Genomic DNA, 25,886 nt, shown 5'->3' with positions numbered 1-25,886 from the left:
AAGGCTGATGGGTCACATTTAAGCTTTCCTCTCAAGCCTGTAGGCCCATGCACTGTCAGCCCCCAGGGAAAGGATAGGGACCCTTATGTTCTTAAAATCTACCTGTAAATATGACAGTGTTGAGACTGGATTTCCCCCAGAGCTCCATGAAGTGGACGACGTCCCCAAACCGGAGGGAAGGGTGCCCGGTGAACAGCACACACGGCTGCCTGAAGTCGTTGCTGAAGTCTCCGTGGATGCTGCGGTAATGCTTCAGCTTGTTGGTCTGAATGAGCTAAACACACAACAACCCAAAAGCTGAAGCTGACGAACCCAGCCATGCTGTAGAAACAACTGAAAAAATACAATCGAAGGCGACAAAACACAGACTGGGAAAAGACTGAACAAAAGCCACTGAGGACTGCTGTCAAAACTGAGCCACCTGGCTCATGACAAAGGTCTGAAGAGAGAACTCACCAAAGATGACGCACAGCGGCAAGTGAGCATCCGAAGACGCTCGCCACCAGGCACCAGCTGCCAATCAAGGCAGCAGCCGCTGCTGCCCCCTACCCAGGGCGATGGCCAGAGGCACTGTTGAGAATACCTGATACAGAGAGTTATCCTCCCTCCTTGCTGGTGGGACAAGAGTAGCACAGCCAACATGGAAGACTTTGCTTTTGTTTGTTAAACGAGAGTATCTACTCACTTACCAGAGAACCTAGTAATCATGTTCCTTTGGTATTTAACTGAGAGGCTCTGAAAGCTTAAGATCCCTGACACCCTGCCCACAGACGTCGGCAGCAGTTTTATTCATGATTGCTAACATTTCAAAACAACTAAAAAGCCCTGCAGCTGGCAAATGGATAAGCCAGTACATCAAGACAATGGAATATTAATTCAGTGCTGAAGAAGCTATGAATGTATAGGAAGCAAAAGATGGAGATATGAGAAGGCCATGCCCTGCTTTGCTTTCTGGGAAAGGCAATGCTGTAGAGGCAGACACACAGGCCACCTGACTCTGCGCCAGCCTTTGAGCACGCAGTAGGGCCATTACCCAGAGTTCCTGTGCATTTTTGGCAACATTCTCATGTATTTTGGTATACAAGAACAAAGATACCAAGTGTGCTTACAGCTGTGCCAAACACTGCTGTTTCAGAAGTAGTGACATTAATTGAGAATTCTTTTAACAAAAGTTGAGGAATAACCTGCCCAGTAACAGGAGAACTGTCTAAATTTACTGTAGTGATACAGGATTGATGATCAGCAATAACACAGTAATGATATCACGAGTCACACAAAGAAATACACATGCGATGCCCCTCCATGGGCAAACAAATGATGAAAATCAAATACCCAGAAACACCCATCAGGTCTGCAAGGCAAGGACTTTTTTGTCTTGTTAACTGCAATGTCATCTTCACTACTGAAAATTTCCATGTGGCCTAGGGAATACTGTTGTTTTTAAAAATAACAGCCCAAACCCTTGATTTTACCAACACAGACTTGAGAGCCTGCTACTGGGGTGAAAGCCTGATAGCTCAGAGGCAGAGAAAGCACCCAGCTGACCTCCCTACTCAGCCAGTGTCCCAGAAGGAAAACCCCCTTCTTCTTTTCCACGCTGTCTTAAATGCGCCTTCAACTCCGTGTCCCTCTGTCCTGTCTACTTATGATTACATGTTCACTCCTGGTCAAGCAGTTGCTTGCTCTTCCTCTTGCCCTATGTTACGGGTTTTATTTAGCTTTTGCTTACAGAAAGATCTTGGGTTAAAGGTGTGTGCTAGGGCTTGGGCACACGACTAGAAAGCTCTTGCATTAAAGGTGTACACTAGGGCTGAGCCACATCATGACTAGAAACAGTGTTTTCCAGTACACAATCTCAGGGTTCACAGTGTGGACAGATGTCCTACAACAGAATACTAGGTTGCATTTGGACCCACAGCACCCAGTAAAAAGCTGGTGTGCCTATGTGTGTCCAGTGCTGGGGGGGGGAGTCAGGGGATCCCTGGGGCTTGAAAGCCAGCCAGCCTGGCTGAATTAATAAGCTCCAAGTTCAGTAAGGAACCTGTTTCAAAAAAAAAAAAAAAAATAAGGCATGTGTGTGAGGGAATTATGGTTGATAAATGATGCACACATACTTGAACACACACAAACACATATACAAATAATTTAAAATTTGAAGAAATTTTACATATGTGATTGACATGACTAAAAAGAACTTTAGAAAAACCACTTTTATTTTGTGTGTGTGTTTGCCTGAATATATGGAGTCTGTAACATACTAATTAATAAAGCAATAGTTTTCTTTAACCCCACTAGCTTCCAAAATAATAGACACAGGGAGACCACAGATTCTCTGGAAATGGAGTTACAGATGGTTATGAGCCATCATGTGAGTGCTGGAAACTGAACCTGGGTCCTTTGGAAAAGCATCCAAGGCTTTTAACCACTGAAGCATCCCTCCAGCTCCTAGGGAAAAAAAAATACTTTGATAATAGATTTGTTCCTAAAAAAGCTGGGAATAGATAAGAATGAAAGTCCCTTGTATAGTAGTAGGGGGTGAACTGTCCCGATTTGTGGTAATATAATATATTAGAGGAAGCAAATAAACTGTGAGCTGGAGTACTTTTCTATCCTTTTTTTTTTTTTTTTTTTTTTTTTTTTTTGAAACAAGGTCTCACTGAAACAAGGCCTTGGCACTCAAAGATCCACCTTTCTCTGTCTCCTAAGTACTGGGATTAAAGGTGTGTACTACCAAGCTTAGCCCCTATCATCTTGTATGTGTGTGGTTTAAGACTTAGTATTGCTAGAGCCCAGGCGGGTCTGGAACTCATCATCTGTCTGCTTCTGCAATGCCAGGTTTACAGGGGAGTGCTGTTGTTCCTGGCTCCATGTAGAGATGTTTTAGGCATAAAGATCGCTATCCCAAGTCACACCATCAATCCACATTTCTTTTGTGCCCTTGCTCACCAGCTTTATTTTCTTACCTCTGCATGTGGGAAAGGTGGTTCTGGGAGATACACTTTACTCTGTTTGTTGTGACAAAGCCTTTAAAGAAGACACAGCAAGGCGTTAGGCAGTGCACTGGGTATCTACTGCCACCTGGTGGCAGCAGCACAAACATTAACTAAGCAAGTTCTAAAGCTTCCTAGCATTGACTCTGAATAAAAGCCTATAGCTTATGCAGGATGCTGTCTCTTACCAACAGTTTTTCTAAAAATAAGTAAGCAAGTAAGTAAATAAACGAATTGTTTGGAATAATCTTAGAATTATAAAAAAAAGTTGGGAATACAGTTCTCATGTCCCCAGGGACAACAACTTACACAACTGTGATATGTTCTGTACCTGCTCCTATGTCCCCCAGGGTGGCGTGTAACTCACAAGTGCTGGTGTGACAGGTCTGTACTGCTATGCCCAGGTGAGTCCATTAGGTTTTGGAGCTATTATTACTATAGCTGTTTTGACTTGTGTGTGTGTGTGTGTGCATGCTAGACAAGAACTCTGCCTCTGCACTATGCCCCAGACTTGATTTAGATTTCAGCTGTTTTCCACTCAGGGTCCTTTTCTGTTCCAGAATCCAGCCTGAGACACCGTGTGACATTCAGCAGTGTTTCGGGGAGAAAACCACCTGCCTTTCTGAGACATGGCTTTCTGCTGATGCACACTGACTGTTCCATTACAGTAACACTGCTCAGCCCAGCTGCAAGGGAATGAGATGGGAGGAGTTGAGCTTGAGGCCAGACTACATTACATAGTAAGCTGTGACAAGCAAAATAAACAAAACAGAACCTTGCAACTGGCTAATCAACAGGTAGTGGCCAGGGCAGTCAACACACAACCACACACACCATATTGTATATTTATAGAATCTCTCTTTCAATCTCTCTCTCTCTCTCTCTCTCACACACACACACACACACACACTCACTCATACTCTCTTTGCTTTCTCAAGACAGGGCTTCTCTGTGTAGCCCTGACTGTCCTGAAACTCACTCTGCAGACCAGGCTGGATTCGAACTTAGAGAGCCGCCTTCCTCTGCCTCTGGAGTTCTGGGATTAAAGGCATGGGCCATAACACCTGGCTTGGAAACTTTTTTTTTAAAAAACCCTGTCAAAATATTAAAAACCAGGAGTTCAGGGGTAAGATTTAAGTCCCCACAATGTACTGAGTTTTTCCTATTTATAATTTTCTTTAACCTTCCTTTAAAAAACATTGCTCCTTTTGGGAAGACAAAAACATGGGAGATACTTTTAATGAATCACCTTATATGTCTAAACTGACACTAGCTCTGTCCTCATTTCAGAATCAGAAGTGATAAATCTGAGTTTACTTTAGAGGTCATCAGGCTACTGTACCCTGCATGAGAAGGCCGTGCAGAAAGGACCACAGTCTGATTAGGGACCGGGAAAGACATGAAAGCGCTGGAGGCCAGCTCCACTAGGAGATGAGTGTCCCCTTAGTTCTGGAATCTTCATGTGGGCACACAGATAGGGACCTCCACACTCTGCTGAGAGCATAAAGCGTTTCTTCTGGGGTCCGTGGCTGCTGGAGTTCAGGCCTGTGAATCTGGAATACCCCCCCAGAATACAGCACATGCCACCACACCTGGTTCTATCAGTGCTTTTTAGTTCCCGCTCACTCTCTCTCTTTCGAAGACTTCCTGATTTTTATCTTATGTGTATGGGTGTTTGGCTCGCATGTGTCTGCGTACCACGTGTGCAGTGCCCAAAGAGGCTGAAGTGGGCCTGGGATCCCTTGGGACTGGAGTTACAATTGTAAGCTGCACGTGGGTTCTGGGAATTGAACCCAGGTCCTCTGGAAAAGCAGCCTGTGCTCTTAACCACTAGGCCGGCCACCATCTCATCCCCACCCTCCGCCACAGTTTTAGTGTTGATAAATGTGCTTGGCTATGGGTGACATTAACATCGGGGAGACAGGAGAACAGTACATGGCAACTCTATTATATCATGCCTTTTCTATAAATCTAAACTTATTATAAAGTATAGTTTATTATTTAAACAGAAAAAAAATCCAAGATAATATTAGAAAAAAGTATCAAAATGGGAGAAATGGCTAGAGGATGTTAACAAAAATTATCTTTAATCTATACACAGAGTTCAAATACATAAGAGAGATATGAAGCCTCTAGGAAGTAAAAGGGCAAAAAAAGGAATAATTTACATAAAAATCTTTCTGGCAAGTAATTTAAGCGTCAGATAATGAACATTAAAAAAAATATTTCTACCCTTTATTCCAGTAATTCCACTTTCAGTAACTTACCTAAGGCAAATGCTATCATTTTATATATACAAAATAGTATCAATTTAAGATTTATTCCTGAAAGGAAAAGCCCTGCCAGCCAAATATAAGATAATAAGCTAATTATACAGAAGTGAGTGATGTAAAAGGAGTCAATTCTGTAGCCATGTGTTCTCATTTTTCTGAGACAAAGTCTGGCCTTGAACCTGTCTCCTCCTGCCTCAGCCTCCTTCGTGCTGAGAATACAAAAATTTCAGAATGGTTTAATATCACTAAATGTTTTCTGCTGTACTACTGAACTGCAACTGCTTTAGGAAAACAAATTCAGAATTTAAATAGTTAAACTTTACAAGGTGCTGTCTCAAAGATATTAGCTATTCGACATGACTTCTATGTCAGATGCCAACACTGGGGTTTATTTTGATGACAGCGTTATTGGCCCAGGGTCTCTGTTGTTTTCTGTAATTTTTTTCCTACAGCAAACATGGATTACCCACTTATGTGCTAACAAGTGCCTGTAAAACAAAAAACAGAAAGACCCTACAGCACTGTCATCCCAAGGTGCTGGGCGATGGCCATAATCGTAGCCACAGACCTGGAGAGGTGTATCCCGTCTGCTGGGCGCCAGACTGGGCCTGGGAGCTTACTGGGGATCTGCATGAGAGCAAATCCCTATTGTGCTGATTCAATCTGCAAGTGATGTTTACGGCCCCCGAAATGGGGGAAGATAACCATGTGTGAAGGTTCAAATTCATGAGGACCACCAACAAGGAATAGTCCTGCTGACCAAGATGAGCAGTGTCAATCCAGGGAGAAGCCCACAATTCAATGGGAAGTGTTACTGTCATGGAACAGGCCGTGTGCATCAGCAGAAAGCCATGTCTCAGAAAGGCAGGTGGTTTTCTCCCCAAAACACTGCTGAATGTCACACATACCAAAACTAGGGGTGGGGTGAGGGGCATAATGCTGGGATATGACAGAGTAATATAAAAATTCTCTGTTTTCAGTGAGAAACTCAGTAAATGCTGTGTCTCTTTGGCTATTATACTACTAAAAATGATTGGACATATTCTAATGCATGTGTCATGGCTCTTGAAAGTTTACAAACAACAGGTACATTGTAACACTTAACATCAACCCCCTTTTCCCTCTTTTTGGCCAAGGGAATTAGACTCAACTCTCATGTACATCACCAGGGCTCAGTAACCTCATGATGTCTAATTATGTGTCTGCCCTAGGATTTAATCAGGCTCCTGATGTAATAAAACATGACTCTGATAAACAGGCTATGGAAACAAAAAAATCTAGCATTTCTTATCAGATATAGTTAATTATGACAATGTGAGCTTGTGGCTGAAGATTTTAATTTCTCTTTGCAGTAGGTAGGAAAGCAAGCAATGAAGTTTTGAGAACAGGCCAATTTAAGCCTCTCTCATCCTCTCTTGGTACCTATATATCTCCCCTCTGGCCACGTAGGGATATGGCTTTTGGTAGCTCAGTCTTTTGATCTCTCTCTCTCTCTCTCATACACACACACACACACACACACACACAAGAAGTCTCAAGTTCTTTAAGAGAACAACAATGACTTTCATTTTTACTGACTGAATATTCTTAAGCAGAACCCGAGACATACCACTCAGCAAAAATCTGGGAGAACTCAAGTGAGCTGTTGGCCACGGGGGAGATGAAGTAGAAGGGGATGTTGGAGAGGCCAGCGGAGTCGATGTACTGATACAAGCATTCTAGGAGGTCATAGATCACCCCCGAAGGGTAGCAGGGCACCAACACATTTCCTCCATTCCGAACTGTCAGAGCTAGAAGAGTTGACAAGAGAGGCAGAGGCAAAAGGCCAGTGTTAGGAAGGGTGAATACAACCTTTAATTTGATTTATTTATTTTTGAGACAGGATCTTGTTATATAGCTTCTGTCAGGTCCAAAGGAAACTCCAATTCCCCAAACTCCAAAAGGGAGTCCAAATACCCCAAAATGAGCTCAGCCCACACTACAAGAGGCTTTTGGGTGGCTAGATAGGAACCAGCATTCCTCAGGAGCTTGTGAAGGCAGTTCCCATCATCATCATCATCATCATCATCATCAACAACAAATCCCTCACCTCTTGAAGAAGGGACATACGGCTCTGCGGCATCAGGTTCCTTTAGTGTCACAAGTATCATTATACATTTCCAAGCCCATGCTGGTAACACCCTAGCCCTTCTCACCTCCCCCACCCTAAACTTCCTCCAGTCACAGGCTTTTCTCCCCTCCTCCTCAGCTATTCATTTTCCTTATATCACTGCTATTCTCGCTGCTGTGTTCTGTTTCCCTCCAACCCCTTCTCTCAAAACGTTCCTGCTTCAGCCTGCTTGTAAGACTTTATCTATTTCTTTTGCAGAGGAGCACATGTCAGGGCAATGCAGGGCTGAAGGCTGACATTTTCTCATCACTGTCTAACTTAATCCCCTGGGGAGACAGTGGGTTTTAATGACTCCAGTGAACCTGAGCTTCAGGAAGCTCCTTCTCTTTAAATCCTATTTCAAATTTAATTTTTTTTTAAAAAAATTATGTATTTATTATGTATACAATGCTCTGCCTGCCTGTAGACCTTCTAGATGGTCATGAGCCATCATGTGGTTGCTGGGAATTGAACTCAGGACCTCTGAAAAAGCAGCCGGTATGCTTAACCTCTGAGCCATCTCTCCCGCCCCTTATTCCAAAATTTGAAGATGTCTCTGCTCAGTCTCTCACGGTGGCTGAGTGATTCGGAAAGAAATAAACTGTTTTTCCATTTGAGTCCCTTTCATTGCACTTTCTCTTACTAGTATTTGTCTGTAAGAAATTATCTCTTATCTTGAGCATTTTAACCAGTTATGGAATGTGAAATTAATCACGACTTATGGACTGTAATGAGTTAAAACTACGAATGGCTCAAAAAGCTGTACGTTAAGTGTGGTGTGCTTTTGCTTCCTTTATAAAACAACAGAAGCAGGTGGCTGTGGATGTAGGATCTTATGTCTGGTGTCACAAGCCCTCCCAACTTCTGCTGTGACGGACAGGTCTCCTGGAGGCTATTGACTGCTGCCACTAGAGCATGAGATGAAGGAGACATGTGTCAGAGAGCCTGGCTCTAGTCTGCTTCTGCCCATAAATTTACCACTGCGACCTGACTGGGCCTCAGTTTCCGCATCAGTTGTGTGAGAGGAATGAGTGGAGGAATCAGTGCTTTTCAAACTTTAGCTTCTATAAAAACCACCAAGGGAACATGCTGAGTGCAGCTTTTCTCTTAGGTCCTACTCTCCCCAGCCTATTGGATCTGTGGCAGGACCTTCAGTTTGCATTCTTATTAGGTGACCTCAATGATCTTGAGAGTGGTTAGTGGACATAGTGCATTAGAGTTCCTTGAGTCAGTGATTGAAGATTATCAACAAATACACAAAACTCAGATTCTATCGGAGACCAGTCCAACTACTTTTCCACAGTAAGAATAAATTACCTTTGGCTTTAAATCAGGAAAGAATAAAAACAGTATGAGTTAGTAGTAAGACTCAGGAGATTTCAAAGAACAGTGCCTTCCATGAAAATAGAAGATGACTTCTTTCTGGAGCCAAAGCAACACCACTTACAGTTGCTGGGAGGTAAAGGTCAGCTCCTCAACTCCTCTTGGGTAAGCTAGCTCAGACTTAATGTTTTGTGGCTCCTGTTTATACCTGGCAGCCAGATGGCCAATATAATGATGCTCTGAAGTAGAGACTTGAAGAGGAGGTAATTACATTTAGATTAGGTCATGGAGGCAGAGAATGGCGCCTCTGTAAGAAGGGGAATGGAAACAAACTTCCTTTGCTCCACATCAAGATGCAGGAAAAGGGTGACGACCTGGGCTTTAGGTTCCCAGTCTTAAGACTGTAAGACAAGTGCTCACCACCTAGGCCATTTGACTGTTAGGGCCAAAGGAAACTCCAATTCCCCTAACTCCAAAAGGCAGTCCATATATCCAGAAATGATCTCAACCTGGACCACAGGAGGATTTCTGGTGGCTAGATAAAAGCCAGCATTCTTCAGGAATTTGTGAAACTTCTTCCCATCTGCCCAAACAGAGTCATTTCCCTTATCTCTGGCTGAAGGGACATAAGTGGGACCTATTAGCACCTCAGAGATCAGGCTGGCCTCCATATTCCCTCAGTAGTACCACAAGTACTTGTTATACATTTCAAAGTCCATGGTAGCATCCTAGTCCCTCTCACCTCCTTCTCTACCCTAAACTCCCTCCAGCTTTCTGTTCTTTGCCCCAGCTACTTACCCCCTTACAAACCTGCCCTCTCTCTGCTCCTCATTCTCTCACTATGTTTCCTGTATTCTCTATTCCCTAACATTCTCTCCTCTCTGCCAGATGTTTTTGGCCAGGTCTAGTCTGCAGACAATGTTCAGTCTGCTTCTTTCTTTCTTTCCTCTGGATTTTTCAGATGCCCTTGCTGTTCTTTCTCGTATATCTGCAATAAAAACTTTCCCCTTAACCGTACCATGGGGCGGTCATGTTGTCAGTCCACATACCAGTGATGATATTTTGTTATAGCAGCCTGCACACAGAAAGACATTAGCCAGCCTACTTCCCTAAAATTAGGACAGGATTGTGAGATTTCACTGACAAACTAATCTAAAGGAAAACAAACATCTTCCAGGCAGAAAACACACCAGAGGGCTCTCAATTTAGTTTTTTTTTTTTCTTCCCAAAAGAAGAAAAATAAGAGCCACCAAATATTAGTGGGAACGATTCCATGCTCCCATCTTTTCACTGCTATGGATTTCAAGTGTCAGTCATTTCTGTGCTAGTATTTGCAAAGCAGAGTGAGGGGTTGTGACTCTTTCGCTCTTACCTGTAAGCATGCTTCCCATGCTAAACCCGCACACTGAGGGGCTAACCAATATGTCTGTGAGAGATTGCTGACTATCTGTTCTGGAAACTACTAACAATTCCGATGTATGGCTGTACAACTCTTAGCATACCTTTAGACTTACTTTCTTTAAGAATGGCTTCCATGGGCAATGGTACATTTTGAGGTGGAAACGAAGGGGTAGAGGCGAATGAGATCAGGGAGGCTTCAAAGAGACAGTAGAGGGCAAGACTGAAAAGAGGAGACAAATTAACCTAGGATGCTGAACCCAAGTTCAGTGTTGAGTGGCCTCTTACCGAGGTTGCTGCAGAATTCACCCACCATGCCATCGGGGTTGGCCGTGGGGATCTGCGTGAGCCCTGTGAGAACCAGGACATCGCTGTTTTTGAGAGAAGCTTGGTCCATGGGCTGAAAGAAAAAAAAGAAAGCTCTAATTAATTACTAATTAACAACTTACAAGTATGGAAGGGGCAAGAGTAAATGCTGCTCTTGCTGTGTCTGGTCTAGCAGCAAGTTCTTCCACAGCTGTGACTTAGCAACTCTGTGGAGTGAGCAACTGTTCTCTGTCATGACTGGCTGGCCTCATAGCATATCCAACATCATGAAACTAGACATTTAAGATCACCGTTTCCCCATCTACATTTTTTTTTTCAATCATAGCAAAGGCTTCCTACTTTTTTTTTCCAATTTTTTTTAATATTAGTTACAGTTTATTAACTTTGTATCCCTGCTGTATCTCGCTCCCTCTTTCTCTCCCAATCCCACTCTCCCTCCCTCATCTTCTCCCTGCCCCTTTCGGCTTCCTACTTCTACAGCACCTCCCTGTTCAGAATGCCATGTACAGATCAGATTCACCTGGAGGGTGTGCTAGATAAGGGTCGCTGAGCGCACTCTCATAGTTTCTGACTGTTCCAAGGTAGGGCTTGAGAATCTGCATTTCTAGCAAGTTTCTAGGGAAGGCCAAGGCTGGGCGAGAAGAACAACAATCCCATGTTTTAGAACTCATGGAATTCAGCTCACAGGTTAGCACCACTAAGATGAGTGTTCCTAGGAAAAGGAGAGTCCTGAGGATTATGTGTCCTGAGGATGTCATGCTGTTATGGAGTATCGCTCTGCTTGTTGCCTTCATGGTCTCTATATCCCTCCTAATCTATGAGCTGTATAAAAACTCTAAGGGGGCTTCTAGCCCCCTCACTGGCACTTACAATAATAATGCTTGATCTTTTTCAAGCACTGCTGTTGGAGCAGATTAATAATTCTTCCAACACCCTCAGAAAGAACTGTTAGCAATGTTAGGTTAAGATGTTTTTTGCTAGAAAATCCTAGTGAACATTTGAAGTTCAGAAAGCCACATTCTTAATAAGTAAGCTAGGGATTTTTTGAAGTCAGGGAACAAGTACAATGGAAGCCGAATAGCACTGGCTGACATGACTCTCTTGCTAAAGCTGGGGTGGTGATGAAGGTGATAATTTCTTTCTCCTTTTTTTTTGGGGGGGGGGTTGGTGGTTTTGAGATGGAGTTTCTCTTTGTAGCCTTGGCTGTCCTGGAACTTGCTCTGTCGACCAAGTTGGCCTCGAACCCACAGAGACCTGCCTGCCTCTGCCTCCTGAGTATACTACCACTGCCCAGATTGATAATTAATTTCTTGTACCCATTTTTACCCAATAAAAACTGTTAATGTACACTCTGAGGATTTAAAGAAGTGTCTATTTTTATTTAAGAATTTAGATTTGTGATTCTTTTAAGATTTTTATAAGATCACTTTTTAAAATAAGATAATTGACCCTTTCTTTGTAACCACAAATTGCAGCTTGCAAGTAAAGAAAAACTGGCTGAGAAAATTACCTTGCTTGCTTGCATTTTGTTAGTCTATAACAACTTGCATAGTTACAAATATACAAATGGTTACAAGTATAACAAGTTGCATAGTTACAAATATACAAATGGTTACAAGTATAACAAGTTGCATAGTTACAAATGGGTTCTTGGGAGTAATTTGGTTTTTCACCTGTAATATGTAAAATGTTTATTTATGTAAAGGTATTGGAGAACATACTGTTTTCATAATCATTTACTAAAGAAAAATAGAATGCAATCACATTGTAATTTCTGTACTACTTGAAAGATTTTTCTGGAATATATAAAGCTGTGGGAGAAAAAATACAGTTGCTGGAGCTTTGTTCCATCCACCAAATATGTATGTATGCATGTATGTATGTATGTATGTATGTATGTATATATGTATGTATGTGAAGTGGTTAGAGCTTGTTGAAGCTTGCTTCATTCACCAAATGTGTGTGTGTCCTCACCCTTTTTGCTGGTTCCAGTGAGCCAAGCTTTGTTTCCCCAGAGAAAAGTCTGCTGAGCGATCAGTCACTGGCTCTACACCCTGCCCCAGTTTACCCTGACCTGTTGAAGCCGGTCTTTGACAGCTCCTGCTGCTTGCCTGAGAATCACATTTGAACTGAATAACTACATTCTCAGAATAACTGCGAAGTGTAGGAGACAGGCAGGTATCATGGGGAGACAAAGGTGAGGTGATTTACCTATGTATCAAGGGTGGAGGAACCAGAAGGTACACTGGGTTAGAAACTTATTCCTACTCCTAATTCCACAAACAGCCCTATAACCTTTAGCAAGCTTTGAGCCAAGTTTCCTATGAGATGGGACAGTGCTAATCTGCCTCCTTTTTAAATCAATCTGCTTGTGAACTGTGAACCCCACTGGCATATGACAATGAGTTCTTTATGATGTTAGCATTTATTTTTACCTAGCACGACTTAAACTGTAATTATTTTCAGAGTGCTTAAAGATTCTGCTTTTCTGTATAAATTAGGATTTGACTGGAAACAAGCATGCAAGAACTGAGAGGCACAATATTTTCTTCTTGTGAGTATCTGCCCTGAGAAGCCTGGGGCCACATACTTCCTCCTTTTGGTGGCCATTGGTATACTCCTCAGTAAAGAAAGAACATCTAAATAAAGGAGCCTAGTGAAGCCCCAAATCTGGACAGTCACCTTTGAGTCTCTGTACCCTTTGAGAGAGTCTTCTCTAATATTGAGTATGGAAGTATGGAGTTATACTTTGTTATAACAAGGTATGGTCCTGTTATAAACTGCCTCAGAACCTGGAACAAACTTTTTTAGCTGGACACAGAGAGCACAGTGTTGAACATGCAGTACGTGACTGCTTGTTTCCTCTCCTCAGATATTTACTAATGTGGCTTACAGCCTTTTCCCTTCTTGGGCAGAACCTTTTCAGATCCACACCTATGCACCACTGTTTCCACAAAAGGAAGGAAATGTGCATTGGTGGGGGCCACAACGGTTTTTAGCAGTAGCTATGCAAAAAGCCTTGGACTGTTTCCTGTGTATACCGGAAGGAAACTGAAATGGTGACAAAGGAAACCCAGCAGCACAGTAGGTGGCATATTTGGCTTAAGACAGCAAAGATTTTATATAGACATTAGACTAAACTGCCTGAGATGGAGGTGGATCAGAGGGCCCCAAAATTCCCTGCAATGATGTATTTGATTCTGTGTGCCTTTGTAGAGTTAACTGGATGGTCAGAGAGGCCATGACCCTAAAGTGTAAGAATGGCTAATCCAGAAGAAAACACAATGGGAGCAGATCACCCTGAGAACACCTTCTCTGGGCCTCAGCCAGTAATATCTCCTTTGGAAGGCTGAAAACTCACAAACAAGTCCAGGGCAGTGCTCTAGTGTGAGGACCATTAAAGACATTTGGTGATCAGGTTTACAGGTGTTTGCAATTTCAGCCCTAAGCAGAGACAGCCTCAGTGACTCCCAGGGCTCCAGGATAGATATAAGCTTGACTGGCTTTAGTGACACCCTTCAAACCCAGGTGACACTTCAAATACCTGAACTTCTCCAAAGGCAAATACATATACTACTGGTGTCAACAGCCACTTGAGTGCTTAAAGTGAAATATTTTGTTTAAACACAAAAAGAAAAACTTATCTTGTCCAAGAATCAAAAACACCTCACTGATGGCTATAATCAGATGGAATAAAATAGTAAAACTCTATGCTTAGGGGGACAGAAAGAGTTCAGGGTTAAGAGCAGTAGCTGCTCTTGAAGAGGAATGCAGTTCAGTTTCCATAACCTACAAAGTGACTCAAAATCATCCAGAACTCCAGTTCTAGGGGGTCTGACACTCTCCTCTGACCTCTGCAGGTACCCGGCATGCATGCGGTGCACAGACACACATACATGAAGGCCAAACATCTATATACATACAATAAAAACAAAAACTCCAAATTCTAAGCCTAGTAAGAACTGTCTTTACTGTGCTGGTCCTCTAACAATTGAATTTTATAGGCACACATTCACTTATAAAATAACAGGTTAATCATGACATTTGCTTTTTTTTTAAATTTTATTTTATTTAATTTATATGACATTTGCTCTTTAAAGATTTATTTATTTACTTTATGTGTATGAGTGCTCTGTTTTCATGCATAGCAGAAGAGGGCACCAGATCTCATTAGAGATGGTTGTGAGCCACCATGTGGTTGCGGGGAATTGAACTCGGGACCTCTGCAGGGCAGCCTGACATTTTCATTCACATATGTGATACTGATTATGTTCACTTCTCCACTGCCCTCCTTTCCTTCCTCTTCCCTTTCTGTGTTTCCTTCTCTTTCATCTTAACTTTTACAGTTTTTTTGTGTGTGTGTGTGCTAGTGTGTATGTAAATACATGTGTACATGAAGGCACACATGCCTGTGTGTGCATGTGCAGAGGCCGGTAGTAAAAAGAGAACGTGTAACGTGTAAGGACTAAAAATGTCAGGATGACATCTATGAACAGTCGGGCAATAAGAAATCAGAAGCTTGAAAACAATGACTTTTGATGACAATACCGATTAGAGGACAATGAACGCCAAGTGTAGGGAAAATATGGCATGACACCCTTAAGATGAAGTAGTGACTCACATTGATGTGAGACAGGACCCAGGATGTACAACCAGAAGCAAGCCAGGGTGCAGAAGCCTAGATGATTGAAATATACAGGAGCAATGGAAGCCCAGGTAAGAGACAGTGAAAACAGTGGGCAGTAACGATGCAGGGAAATCTGAAGGACCTTACACCTTAAAAACCCCAGATGGCAGAAAAGAAGGAATGAGTGAAATATTTAAGGATTTATCGTCTAGGAAAGAAATACATCCTTGACCACAAAGTATAACTGCCCTTGAAAGCCAATCAGACCCCACACCTTCATGAGCTCACCCACTCCCTAGCCCTAGACTCCCAGTAGACTTCTAGGCTTATGATAATGTTGTTCAGTTGCACAGTGGAGGAAAGCTCTTCCCCTGTCAGAACTTCTGTAAAAGTCAACCCACCATCTTCTATCTCCTTGCCTCTTCAGACACTCCACTGCCAACAGCAGGCGCTTAGAGAGTCGCTTTGATGTTATGAAGAAGCTAATATACAAACACAGGCAGGAATGCACTTAAGCAGCGGGTGTTATTTCTGAGAGAAGGAAATACTTTGAGGAGACAACGACCAGCCAGACGAGGCAAACAAGGGAGTCAGCAAATGGAGAAAGACACGCAGAGGCCAGTCAGCTGGTATCCTCTCCCAGCTTCCTGAGGCCTGTCAACTGAGTGAACCAGAGGGCCCGTTTGTAGCTCAGCTTTCTTGTGGCCCTTGTTCCAATTCTATGATGTTTAACTTTCACTGTGGAGCATCCACATAAAAGTACTGTATCAAAAAACAAAACAAAACAAAACAAAACAACAAACAGCAAAAATACTTTCAGGAAAATTCAGAGAAGGAAATTGTCAACAATAAAAAAACAAACCAAGCAACCAAGTAGCCACCTTAGATCTGAACAATGGTTTTTAAGAGCTTCAAATTTACAGTATTTTCTTCAGCTTTATGGGAGGAATGCCCATTTATGCCAGCATGGACAACAAGACTTCAGGGAAACGAAGCAAAGATATGAACTCTATGTAGCTGCTTCCAAGACATGAACTGATGAAGGGAATCCAGCAGATATCTGCACAAAGTAGCCCACTTAGTTAAAACAACAAAAATCTTGCCATGTGCGGCAAAATGGAAATAACTGGGAACAGTACTTTAGGAAATGATCAGCTGCAGGGATGCACAAAGCAAAGTACTGCATGTTCTCTCAGGAGCAGAAAGGAGGAGGAGGAGGAGGAGGAGGAGGAGGAGAAGAGAGACAACATATACCTGTACCTCACACTCAAACCACGGGAGGGCAGTGACTGGGGGCACGGGGAAGAGGGAGAGGTGAACGGAAGGACAATGGCTGATGCGAGCACTTCGCAGTGCAGGCACATGTAGAAACAGCATTGTGAAATACATTAGTATGTACAACTAGTTGTGTTAACAGCAACAAAAACAAGAATTAAAAAAAAAAAGTTCTGTCTAACCCAAGTCTAACCAGACAGAATGGACTAAAAACAAAAAGGCAGTAACATAACATTGGGTTATTTAAGGAATGAACACTGTGACGGATATTACGACCTATTTAAGATGAACCACAAAGCACTACAATCAAAAATATAACAGTTAAATGACAGGAGAGTTTTTCCAGATTTACAAAGAAAAGGGGGGTAAAGCAATAGAGTTAACTTTAAGATATAAGGAAGTGAATAAAGGGCAGGATAGCGAACAAAAATTCATTAATAGTGTATAGGTCACATAGTATCTCAGACTCAGAGAAAGTATTCTATAAGGGGCCATGTCCTCAAAAGAAATTAGAAAATGAAGAATAAAGGAGGAAGTCCTTAATAAGTAGGTGTAGCTACTTATTAAGCTACATAAACACATTTCATCTAAGGGACCACAGAAGCACTCCTTTTAACATTTGGTACAAGACAAGGACGCCAACTGTCATTGCTGTGGTGACATGGTACTGGAGGAGAGAGATGTAAGGGGGAGCAAGTGACACAACAGTGGTGTCTTTGCGGATACCACTGTCAAGCGTGCACTGCGGCAGAAGAGCTGCGCGGTATCCGAGTGCTTGGCAGTGCCAGCAGAGCCAGCACTGGGAACCCGTGCCTTTCCTTCCTCTTCAGGGTATTACTCTCCATGCTGTGGTCTCACTTTTGTTCTCTCTTTCCAGCCATCCTCACAAAGTTTGTTTTTCTTCCTTCACAGTCTACTGGTAAATATTTCCCTATAGGTCGATCGATCTTTGGCCCCGTCTTTTATTTATACGATTAAAGAAAGTATGATGATTCTCTAGTTTGTTTCTAGACTTGTCTTCAACCCAGGTTCTGGCCTTGTATTTCCAGCTAATATTCTCCCAGGTTCATATCTACCATTGTCTACAACCTACTTCTGAGACAAATGGTCAGCTAACCAACTCTTTGTCAGATGCATTATCCCTAGTCTCAATGCCATTCACACACAGAATCTTAGACTTCCATTTTTCCTTCTCTGACGACAGTGGCCAGCAATAAATGCTCTACATTTTAGGAAATCATATTGAAATCTTTATGTTTTGTGAGCATGTGTGTGCACTATGGCATGGGGAGAGGACAACCTATGGGAGTCAGTTCTCTCCTTTTACCATATGGGTCCCAGGGACTGAACTCAGGTGCTTGATCACAATTGGCAATAGGTACCATTACCTGCTGAATCATCTCACCGGCCCAGCCTAAAAAGGGCTTCTTGAATTAAAGACTTGCCTATGTTTTCTTTTTTCTTTTCTTTAAGATCTACTTATTATGCACACAGTGTTCTGTCTGCATGTATGCCTGCAGATCTTATTAGCTATGGTTGTGAGCCACTATGTGGTTGTTGGGGATTGAACTCAGGACCTTTGGAAGAGCAACCGGTGCTCTTAACCTCTGAGCGGTCTCTCCTGCCCTGCCTATGTTTTCTTAAAGCCATCTATTTCTCCACTCCTGTTGCCTCCAGCCTAGGGAAAAACCTCTTTCCCCTGTTTACAGATCACTGCAACAAGTTGTGTGGTGTTACTATGCTTACAGAGGCCCCAACCAGGCAGACCAGGGGACAGCCGACTTTCTGTGACCTTTACCTTTAAAGCTGCCATTATAGCATGTGCTGAGCTGTAAGCAAGTCGCAAGCAAGCAGGTGTGTCTGCAATCCAGTAAAATCTTTTCAGAATAAGTGACTGGGCAGATACAACCCCAGGGCCACAGTTTCTTGGCCTCTACCATGCTTTTTCCAAACTAAAATTTCTCTATTCCCATGTATTCAATACAAACCCAACAATGTAGGCGAAAGAAAGAAAAATCTGCTTTTCTCCCTTTGTTACGTATATAGCAGAGGTTGCCAACTAGAAATTAAAACCAATTATTTAGGTATGTTGCTCATTATTCTCAAGACCTTATTTTCCCTTTAAAATTTATGGCCCTTGGAAGGGCAATTTACTGGAAATTACATCAACAGTACTGTAAAGGTTTTGATCCAAGCTGGGCAAATCAGAGCAGCTGGCAGACAAGTCATCCTTCTGTCTTTTAGGGCAGAATACATCAAGAATGAAAGAAGCTGCCAATACAAAATTTTGATTCAATGAGGCAGATTATGATGACCTTGATGGGATTTTGATCTCAATAAACGGGAAGGACCCAGAATTCTGCTGGCTACAGGAAAACACAGAAACTTGTCTCCTCTAGACCTTGAGATAAAACTTGGTTGTAAAAGAAGGTATGAGCCAGGGGTGGTGGTACACCTGTAAAGATAGCATTTTGGACGTAGAGGAAGGACAGACCTCAAGGTCATCCTCAGCTATATAACAAGTTTGAGGCCAACCTGGGTCATATTAGAGCCTGCCCCCACACCCACAGAAAACAGGAATAAACACTGTAGAATGGCAGCAATACCTAGTTTCAAACAGAACAGAGTTCTTTTTGGAGTTAATTTTCTTATTTGAAAATAGGGTATGCTAATCAGCTTGAGTTAGCCATTCTATAAGCTGTACATGTATGTATGCATACACATACAGACAAATACGTTTAAATCATACTTATCTGTCACAGATTCAGCAAATACTCCTAAAACATGAGAACTTTCTGTAAGAAGTGTGGCAAGCACTGATCCTGCAAAGGGGCATAGCACGGGGACCAGGATCTCTATGTACCCAGGGAAAGAAAATTTCTGACAGGAGGAGGTGGTTGTGGTATAGACAAAAGCAACTGTCAGGGGAGGGGCAGAACTATGAAGAAAGCAGAAGGGCCTGGGATACAGGTCTAAGCCTGTTTATTATGAAGCCAATAATATCTTAAGGTTACATTCATAAAGTAACAAATTTCAAAGACAAGATGTGACAGGGACTCCCACAAGTTATCTGTGTATCCAGCAACTGACTACTCTTGACCACTCTTCGTTTACACACACACACACACACACACACACACACACACACACACACACACACCACCAATAACAGGATTTATAAAATAGACGGTGAGTTCTCTACAAATACCCGAGGAGGAGACTTTATGTTTATGACAATGTCTATGTATAACTTACTGCCAAATGTAACTGTAACGCACGACTTACTCTGCTAATAGCTTTCCTTCCACATTAAAATACAAGGGACGGGGTGGTGGGGGTGCACACGCCTTCAAGCCTAACACTTGAGAGGCATAGTTGGGTCAATCTCTATCAGTTGGAAGCTGGCCACGTCTAGACAGTGAGTTCCAGGCTAACCAGGGCTACATAACAAGACCCTGTTTCATAAAAAAAAACCAAACACACACACACACACACACACACACACACAAAACAACAAAAAAACACACAAAACAACAAAACAAAGCACACACCAGGAAGGGGCTTCGGAAATGGCTCAGTGAGCAAAGTGCCTGTAGCGTAAGTGTGGAACCTGAGTTCAGATCCCCAGCACCCACTGAAAGAGCTGCATCTGATGGCACAAGCCTATCACCTGCGCTGGGGTGCAGACAGGTGGATCCTGAGGCTCACTGGCTAGCCAGTCTAGCAGAATTGGAGAGCTTCAAGTTGATTCCTTAAGGAACCAAGGTACAGATAGATCAAGGAAAGACACCTGGCCTTGACCTTTTCCTCATGCACATGTACACACATACACACGCCTACACTAGCAAGTGCACATGCCACAATCACACCAAAAAAAAAAAAAAAAAAAAAAAAAAGAATAAAAAGCACAATCAGAATTCATCGTGGTCTACAAAGGCATGTGTGACCTGGCCTTGCTCCTTCCCTGACTGTAGTCACGGGGCTTTCTCTGCTCTCAACATGCCCTGCCTATTCTGCTCCAGGGACTCTTCGTCAGCATCTCTGCAGGCTTTGCCTCCCAGCTTTCCATGGCTCTTTATTCTTGGCTCTAGATGGACTGACCGATCTAAATGATCTCCACTCCTCTACAAATGAGCCTGCAGTGCTGTTCCCAGGGTCCTAGCCCACTCTAAAGCCACACAACTCATTTATTTACCCATCTTCTGGCCCAGACACTATCAACTGAAGACTTACAAGCAGAGACCTCGCCCGGCGGTCACTCAGTCTCGACACTGAGATAAGCGCCTGATGCCTGCCTCAGTAAGTGTTCAGCAGTTTGGTATGTGCTGAGAGAAGCAGCAACCTCTGATTGCAAAAGAAAGGGTACATCAGGCTAGGGTCTTGGAAGGACTGGGAATCATCACCTTAGAGGTGACCCTGAGGACAACAGAGTTCCTTCCAAAGAAAGCGCAATCGTGAATATGGGTACTGAACAGTCTAGGTCTCCTAAAGTATCTAAAACGGAGATTATGAGGCTTTAAAAACTGCTCACAATACACTAGAGACATTCTGAATTTGGATTAAATAAGCACGGGCTGGTGATTAAAAGACACTTTACCTGAGGGTGTGTGGTAAGCAAGGAGGATCCGGAGACATAAGATACTTTCTCATAATGGGACTGGATAATCCAATTGGAGCTTCCTAGAGCATAGCCAGAGCTCAGAGGGGTCACCTGGACAGCACCAAAAAGTTCCTAAAAAGAACCACACAGAGAACATGCCCGCTGTCAGCAAGCTAAGTTGGTTTAAAGGAAAAAGCAGCAGAAATGTCCTTATTTTAAAGCAAACTGAGAACAAATGAAAACAATGGAGTCTGTGCAGCGGACAATGGAAGCAGTCCTACAGTCTCTGCCACTACAGTTTCTTCTCATGTCTTGTCATGAGGTACAGGGGGCCCAGACTTTAAAAGACAAGGGTGACAAGTTACCAAACAGAACCAAGAGTCAAGGACTAGTTTTCCTTTTCCACTTGAGATTAGGCTCCAGTTCTGAGTGGCCCCAGCTGCAGGTCAGCAACAGAGCAGGAACCCTTATCATTAGCTCAGCTCAAGTCATCCTTGGAAACTGCTTCTGTTTCCTGTTGCTTTTGTCTCAGATAGGTAAAGTTGTGTCTGGTTTCTCAAGTGACAGGATGGGACAAATGCCATTCTCCTGACTCATCACCAGCTGACCAACCTGGTTCTAGCTGGTGTCAGGGAATAGGGGTGATGAATGAGCACCACCAAAAACCAAGGAAGGTTCTTTTTTTCTTGGGACTAGCACAAAGGTGACAAAGCAGCTTGAAAAGAGAGCTACAAGACTCCTCTGGAAACTCAACATGAACTGACAACACTCATGAAAATACTCACAAAGATGTCAATACTCACAATTTTCTGAGAATATCCCACCAGCTGGATTTTACTCAGGGCAGAGTTCACCTCCTGCATTGTGTAGCATCTTCTCCAGGTTGACACTTCCACAGCATCCTTGAGAGGAGAAGGCAGTAGCCTGCAAACACATCACAATGCCAAACACTAGGTGAACATGTCATCAGCTAATAGAGATTTCTAGTAATATGACCACTTAAGTTGGTCAATTTATTGTCAGGGGACTGTTCATGGATTCTTTTATAATAGTCATTTATAGGTCAGTACTGTTATCTCCTCTTTCTGATTCTAATAATTTGAATCTTCACTCCTTTTTTTGTCAATCCAAGAAAAGACTGTCAGTTTTAGTGATTTTTAAAAAGTGTGTGTGTAATGGCTCAGTGGGTAACAGTAATTGCAGAACAACTTGATAACCTGAGTTCAGTCCCCGAAAGCTACGTAAAAACCTGGATGCAGTGGTGGGCACCTGTAATCCCAGGACTCTTCCTGGGAGAGGGGAAAGGAGACAGGAGAAACGGGGGAAGGTCATGGCAAGCTGTCCTGTAGTGTGCAGCACAGTGGCAAAAATGAGAGACACTGCCTCAACAAGGTGGAGGGTGAGAACCGACTTCCAAAAGTTGTCCTGTGACTTCCTCACAGGCACCATGGCATGAACCCACCCATACTCTCCTATGCATGCATGAAAACACACCACACTACACACACATACTCTCTCTCTCTTACATGCATGCATGAAAACACACACATATACACAACTTTAAACCTTTTGATTTTGTTGATTTTTTTCTATTATGTTTCTATTTCCATTTTATTTATTCAACATACAGTTGTTTTTTTTTTTTTTGTTTTTTTTTTTGAAACCTAGACTGATAATCCCCTCAGTACAATTGGACAATCCAGTCCATTCATATTTTTTTGTTTGTTTGCTATTTGTTTCTGTGTGCAGTCTGTTCTGGAACTTGCTCTACAGACCCGAATGGCCTTGACCTCAGAGATCCACTTGCCTCTGTCTCCCAAGCACTGGGATTAAAGGCGTGTGCTACCACACCTGGCTTTACATTTATTTTTATTGCTGATAAGTTGGACTATATCCTTCAACTTAATTTTTGTTATTTGTTTCACCTCTTTTTGTTTCTATCCTTCCATTACCACTTTCTTTTGCATTCTTTTTTGATGTAACTTTTAAATATTTTTTTCCACCATTTTAAAGTTATTTTATTAATAGTGTCCAAACAGGTTCGGCCTGCAGCTAAGACAGTTAAGAATAAGTTTCCTTTGTCCTGTGCAGGCTGAAATTTCTGTTTGTAGTTAAAGAATAAGCTCCTGTTTGTCCTGTGCTAAGTCCTTGCAAGTTAAGGTTTTTATTTGTAGTTAAGAGTAAGTTCCTGTTTCTTAGATCTGATGTAAACTGCAAAACACGTTTTTCAATCTACACTAAACTTGAAAACCCATCCCCATGATGTGAATCCTTACCCTTGTTCCTTTCCTTTCCTTGTTTATCTTTCTAAAAATGTATCACAGCTGACCCTCTCAGCCCTGTAGATACTGTACCTTTCCCATAAAAGGGACCTCACTCAAGAGGCTGGCAGGGGCTGCTCTCTCTAAATAAATACATAAATACCCAACTTACAGAGTAATAGGCAGCTGGACTAGCCAGGTGTATCCCAATTGGACAATCATGGATTTGGTCTTCTTGCAGTTTTCAGGCTTTACAATATACTTTAAAAAATGAGTTATTTCAGTTCTGTTCTCCTTGTGGACATCCTGTCCCCTACAGATCTTTCTATTTCCCCCTTCTTTCATAAGATTCCCTGCACTCTGCCCAGAGTTTGGCTATGACTATCAGCATCTGGTTTGATACCCTGCTGGGTAGAGTCTTTCAGAGGCCCTCTGTGGAAGGCTCCTGTCCTGTTCCCTGTTTTCTCCCTCTTCTAATGTCTATCCCCGTTGCCTTTTGGAATGAGGATTGAACATCCTCATTAGGGAGGAATTAGCCAGTCCTCCTTCTTGCTTAGCTTCTTTAGGTATACAGATTTTAGGATGATTATCCTATATTGGATGTCTAATATCAACTTGTAAGTGGGTATATGCCATGTGTGCCTTTCTGCTTCTGGGATACTTCACTCAGGATGATATTTTCTAGTTCCCACAATTTGCCTACAAATTTCATGATTTCCTTGTTTTTAATTGCTGAGTACTATTCAATTGTGTAAATGTACCACAATCACTATCAGTAGACTCGAGGAGGGGCATGGGAGGGGAAGAGAGAGGGAGGGCAGGATTGGGAGGGGATGAGGGAGGGGGCCACAGCTGGAATACAAAGTGAATAAATTGTAATAAATATTAAAAACCAGAAAAAATGAGTTATTCATTTTATGTATGCATGTAAGTGGCTGATACCAAGAAAACTGGAAGAGGGAGCCAGATCCCTGAAACTGGAGTTATAGGTACTGAAGATCACTATGTGGATGCTGGGAACCAAATTCAGGTCCTCTGCAAGAGCAGCAGGTACTCTTAACCACTGAGCTGTCTCTGCAGCTACTTATCATACATACGCTAACACAAAACATTTCTACTTGAACTATATCCATGCTCTGTTGCTCCCTTCCCACAGTGCTGGGGATGAACCCAGGCCCTTGCACATTGTAGATCATACACTGCCTCTGAGCTATACCCTAGGAGCAGGCATTTCTACCTAACCTCTCACATTCTCTTTCCCATTCACAAAAGATGAATGAAACAAACTTCACTAGTGGGAGTGAGAAAAGGACTGAGTTTAGCACAGGTGAGGTTTGGTATAAAAGAGAATAAATTATGACCTGTGACCTTTAACACCTATACCAAAAACATCTCTTTGATGAACAAACATTCTTTCAAAAAAGTATGAGGAATAATCCAGAAGACTGACCTGTGTGAGACTGTACAGTCTAGGACAAGGTACTTCTGGTGAACTGATTATGTGCATTAGGCTCTACTCTTCCCCCAAATACACTGAAGAACAGAGGGTTTCATGCCCTAACACACACAAACACACACCCCAACACCCTACCCCCATCATCATCATCATCATCATCATCATCTGTACCCTCTACACTCAGGATAAAACACAAGGCTCTTATAGTGCCAGTCTCCCAATGCTGAAACTTCAGCTTCTCATCACCCCTGTCTTTCAAATTTTAGATGGCTAACACATTGCTACTCCAAACCTGGACCACTGTCCCTTGATGAGTGGCAGTGGCTCTGAACTCTCTCTCCAGGGTCTTGAGAAAAGAGCCAAGCTACTACCCACCCTTAGTTCTGCCTTTAAATTCCCATCTCTAGCATCCAGTGCTTGGACTCCCAGGGCTGCCCTCCAGGAAAAACAATGACTTTTCCCTTGGTTCCTTGATTTCAGGCCAGAGTTGGCAGGCTAACAGGGGAGTGGCTAGAAGAGCAGCATGCAGCCCTCATGCCCCACTCCTTTCAGGTAAGTGTGTTTTATATGCCCCTGTGACTGGCTCCTTTCTCTAGGAGACTGACTAAAAAGTCACACAGGACAGATTCACAGCTCCCTTCCCTTTGTGGGTTTCCTTACCCCCTGCTTGACACCTGGCAATTCTACCACCCTAAGCAGCAGTGGGTCTTCCTTCCTGCTACATCTGAAATCTGGAGCAGTCTTTTCAACACAGGCCATTCTGCTGGAGATTAAACAGTCTTAAATCAGCCAATAGTTGGAGTCACGGTATGAATCTTAAGGGAACACTGCGAGCATGAATATGGGAAGTATCTGCTGTTTTTGTCTTGGTAATTTTTAGAGAATGTACTGGGGTCTTTTCAGTAGGAAAGCAAGCCATTAAAGTCATGAAAAAGGTATATGAAAAACCCAGACATAGTTTAGGCTAACTTTACAAACAGTGTCTAGAGAAGCTGCAGACAGCCTCTTTACACAGAAACCTCCAGTCTGTGTTTCTGACAGCAGTTCAGCAGAACCCTGTGGGGGAAGCAGGCTTGTTAAACAAGCTTTAATTTTACTAATATACACCAAAATAGCAAGGCATCTTTAACCCCATTCTGTCATGTCACGCACACTGTTAACTTTGTTCTCATTTTTGTACTCAATACAGAGACGCATGTACACATAA

At 42.7% G+C, this 25,886-nt stretch overlaps 1 protein-coding gene and 1 long non-coding RNA gene across 3 annotated transcripts in view; one reads left to right on the top strand and one right to left on the bottom strand.

Annotated features, from left to right (window-relative positions):
- The window catches only part of Ints9 (integrator complex subunit 9), a 92,998-nt gene that overhangs the window by 10,296 nt on the left and 56,816 nt on the right, over window positions 1-25,886 (bottom strand). For both annotated transcript variants that reach the window (XM_021654400.2, XM_060391331.1), the window contains 6 exons: window positions 21,766-21,886; window positions 20,960-21,094; window positions 10,422-10,533; window positions 6,873-7,053; window positions 2,964-3,024; window positions 103-274 (listed from right to left, as the gene is read on the bottom strand). In XM_021654400.2, coding sequence (XP_021510075.2) covers window positions 103-274; window positions 2,964-3,024; window positions 6,873-7,053; window positions 10,422-10,533; window positions 20,960-21,094; window positions 21,766-21,886 — 782 coding nt within the window. The remainder of the gene's footprint in view (window positions 1-102; window positions 275-2,963; window positions 3,025-6,872; window positions 7,054-10,421; window positions 10,534-20,959; window positions 21,095-21,765; window positions 21,887-25,886) is intronic.
- The window catches only part of LOC132656492 (uncharacterized), a 78,791-nt gene that overhangs the window by 16,624 nt on the left and 36,281 nt on the right, over window positions 1-25,886 (top strand). The window lies entirely within an intron of this gene.

This window comes from Meriones unguiculatus, chromosome 9, assembly GCF_030254825.1.
Source record: "Meriones unguiculatus strain TT.TT164.6M chromosome 9, Bangor_MerUng_6.1, whole genome shotgun sequence".
Lineage (NCBI taxonomy): Eukaryota > Metazoa > Chordata > Mammalia > Rodentia > Muridae > Meriones > Meriones unguiculatus.
The sequence above is the reverse complement of the archived record's forward strand: the minus strand, read 5'-3'. Positions and strand labels throughout refer to the sequence as shown.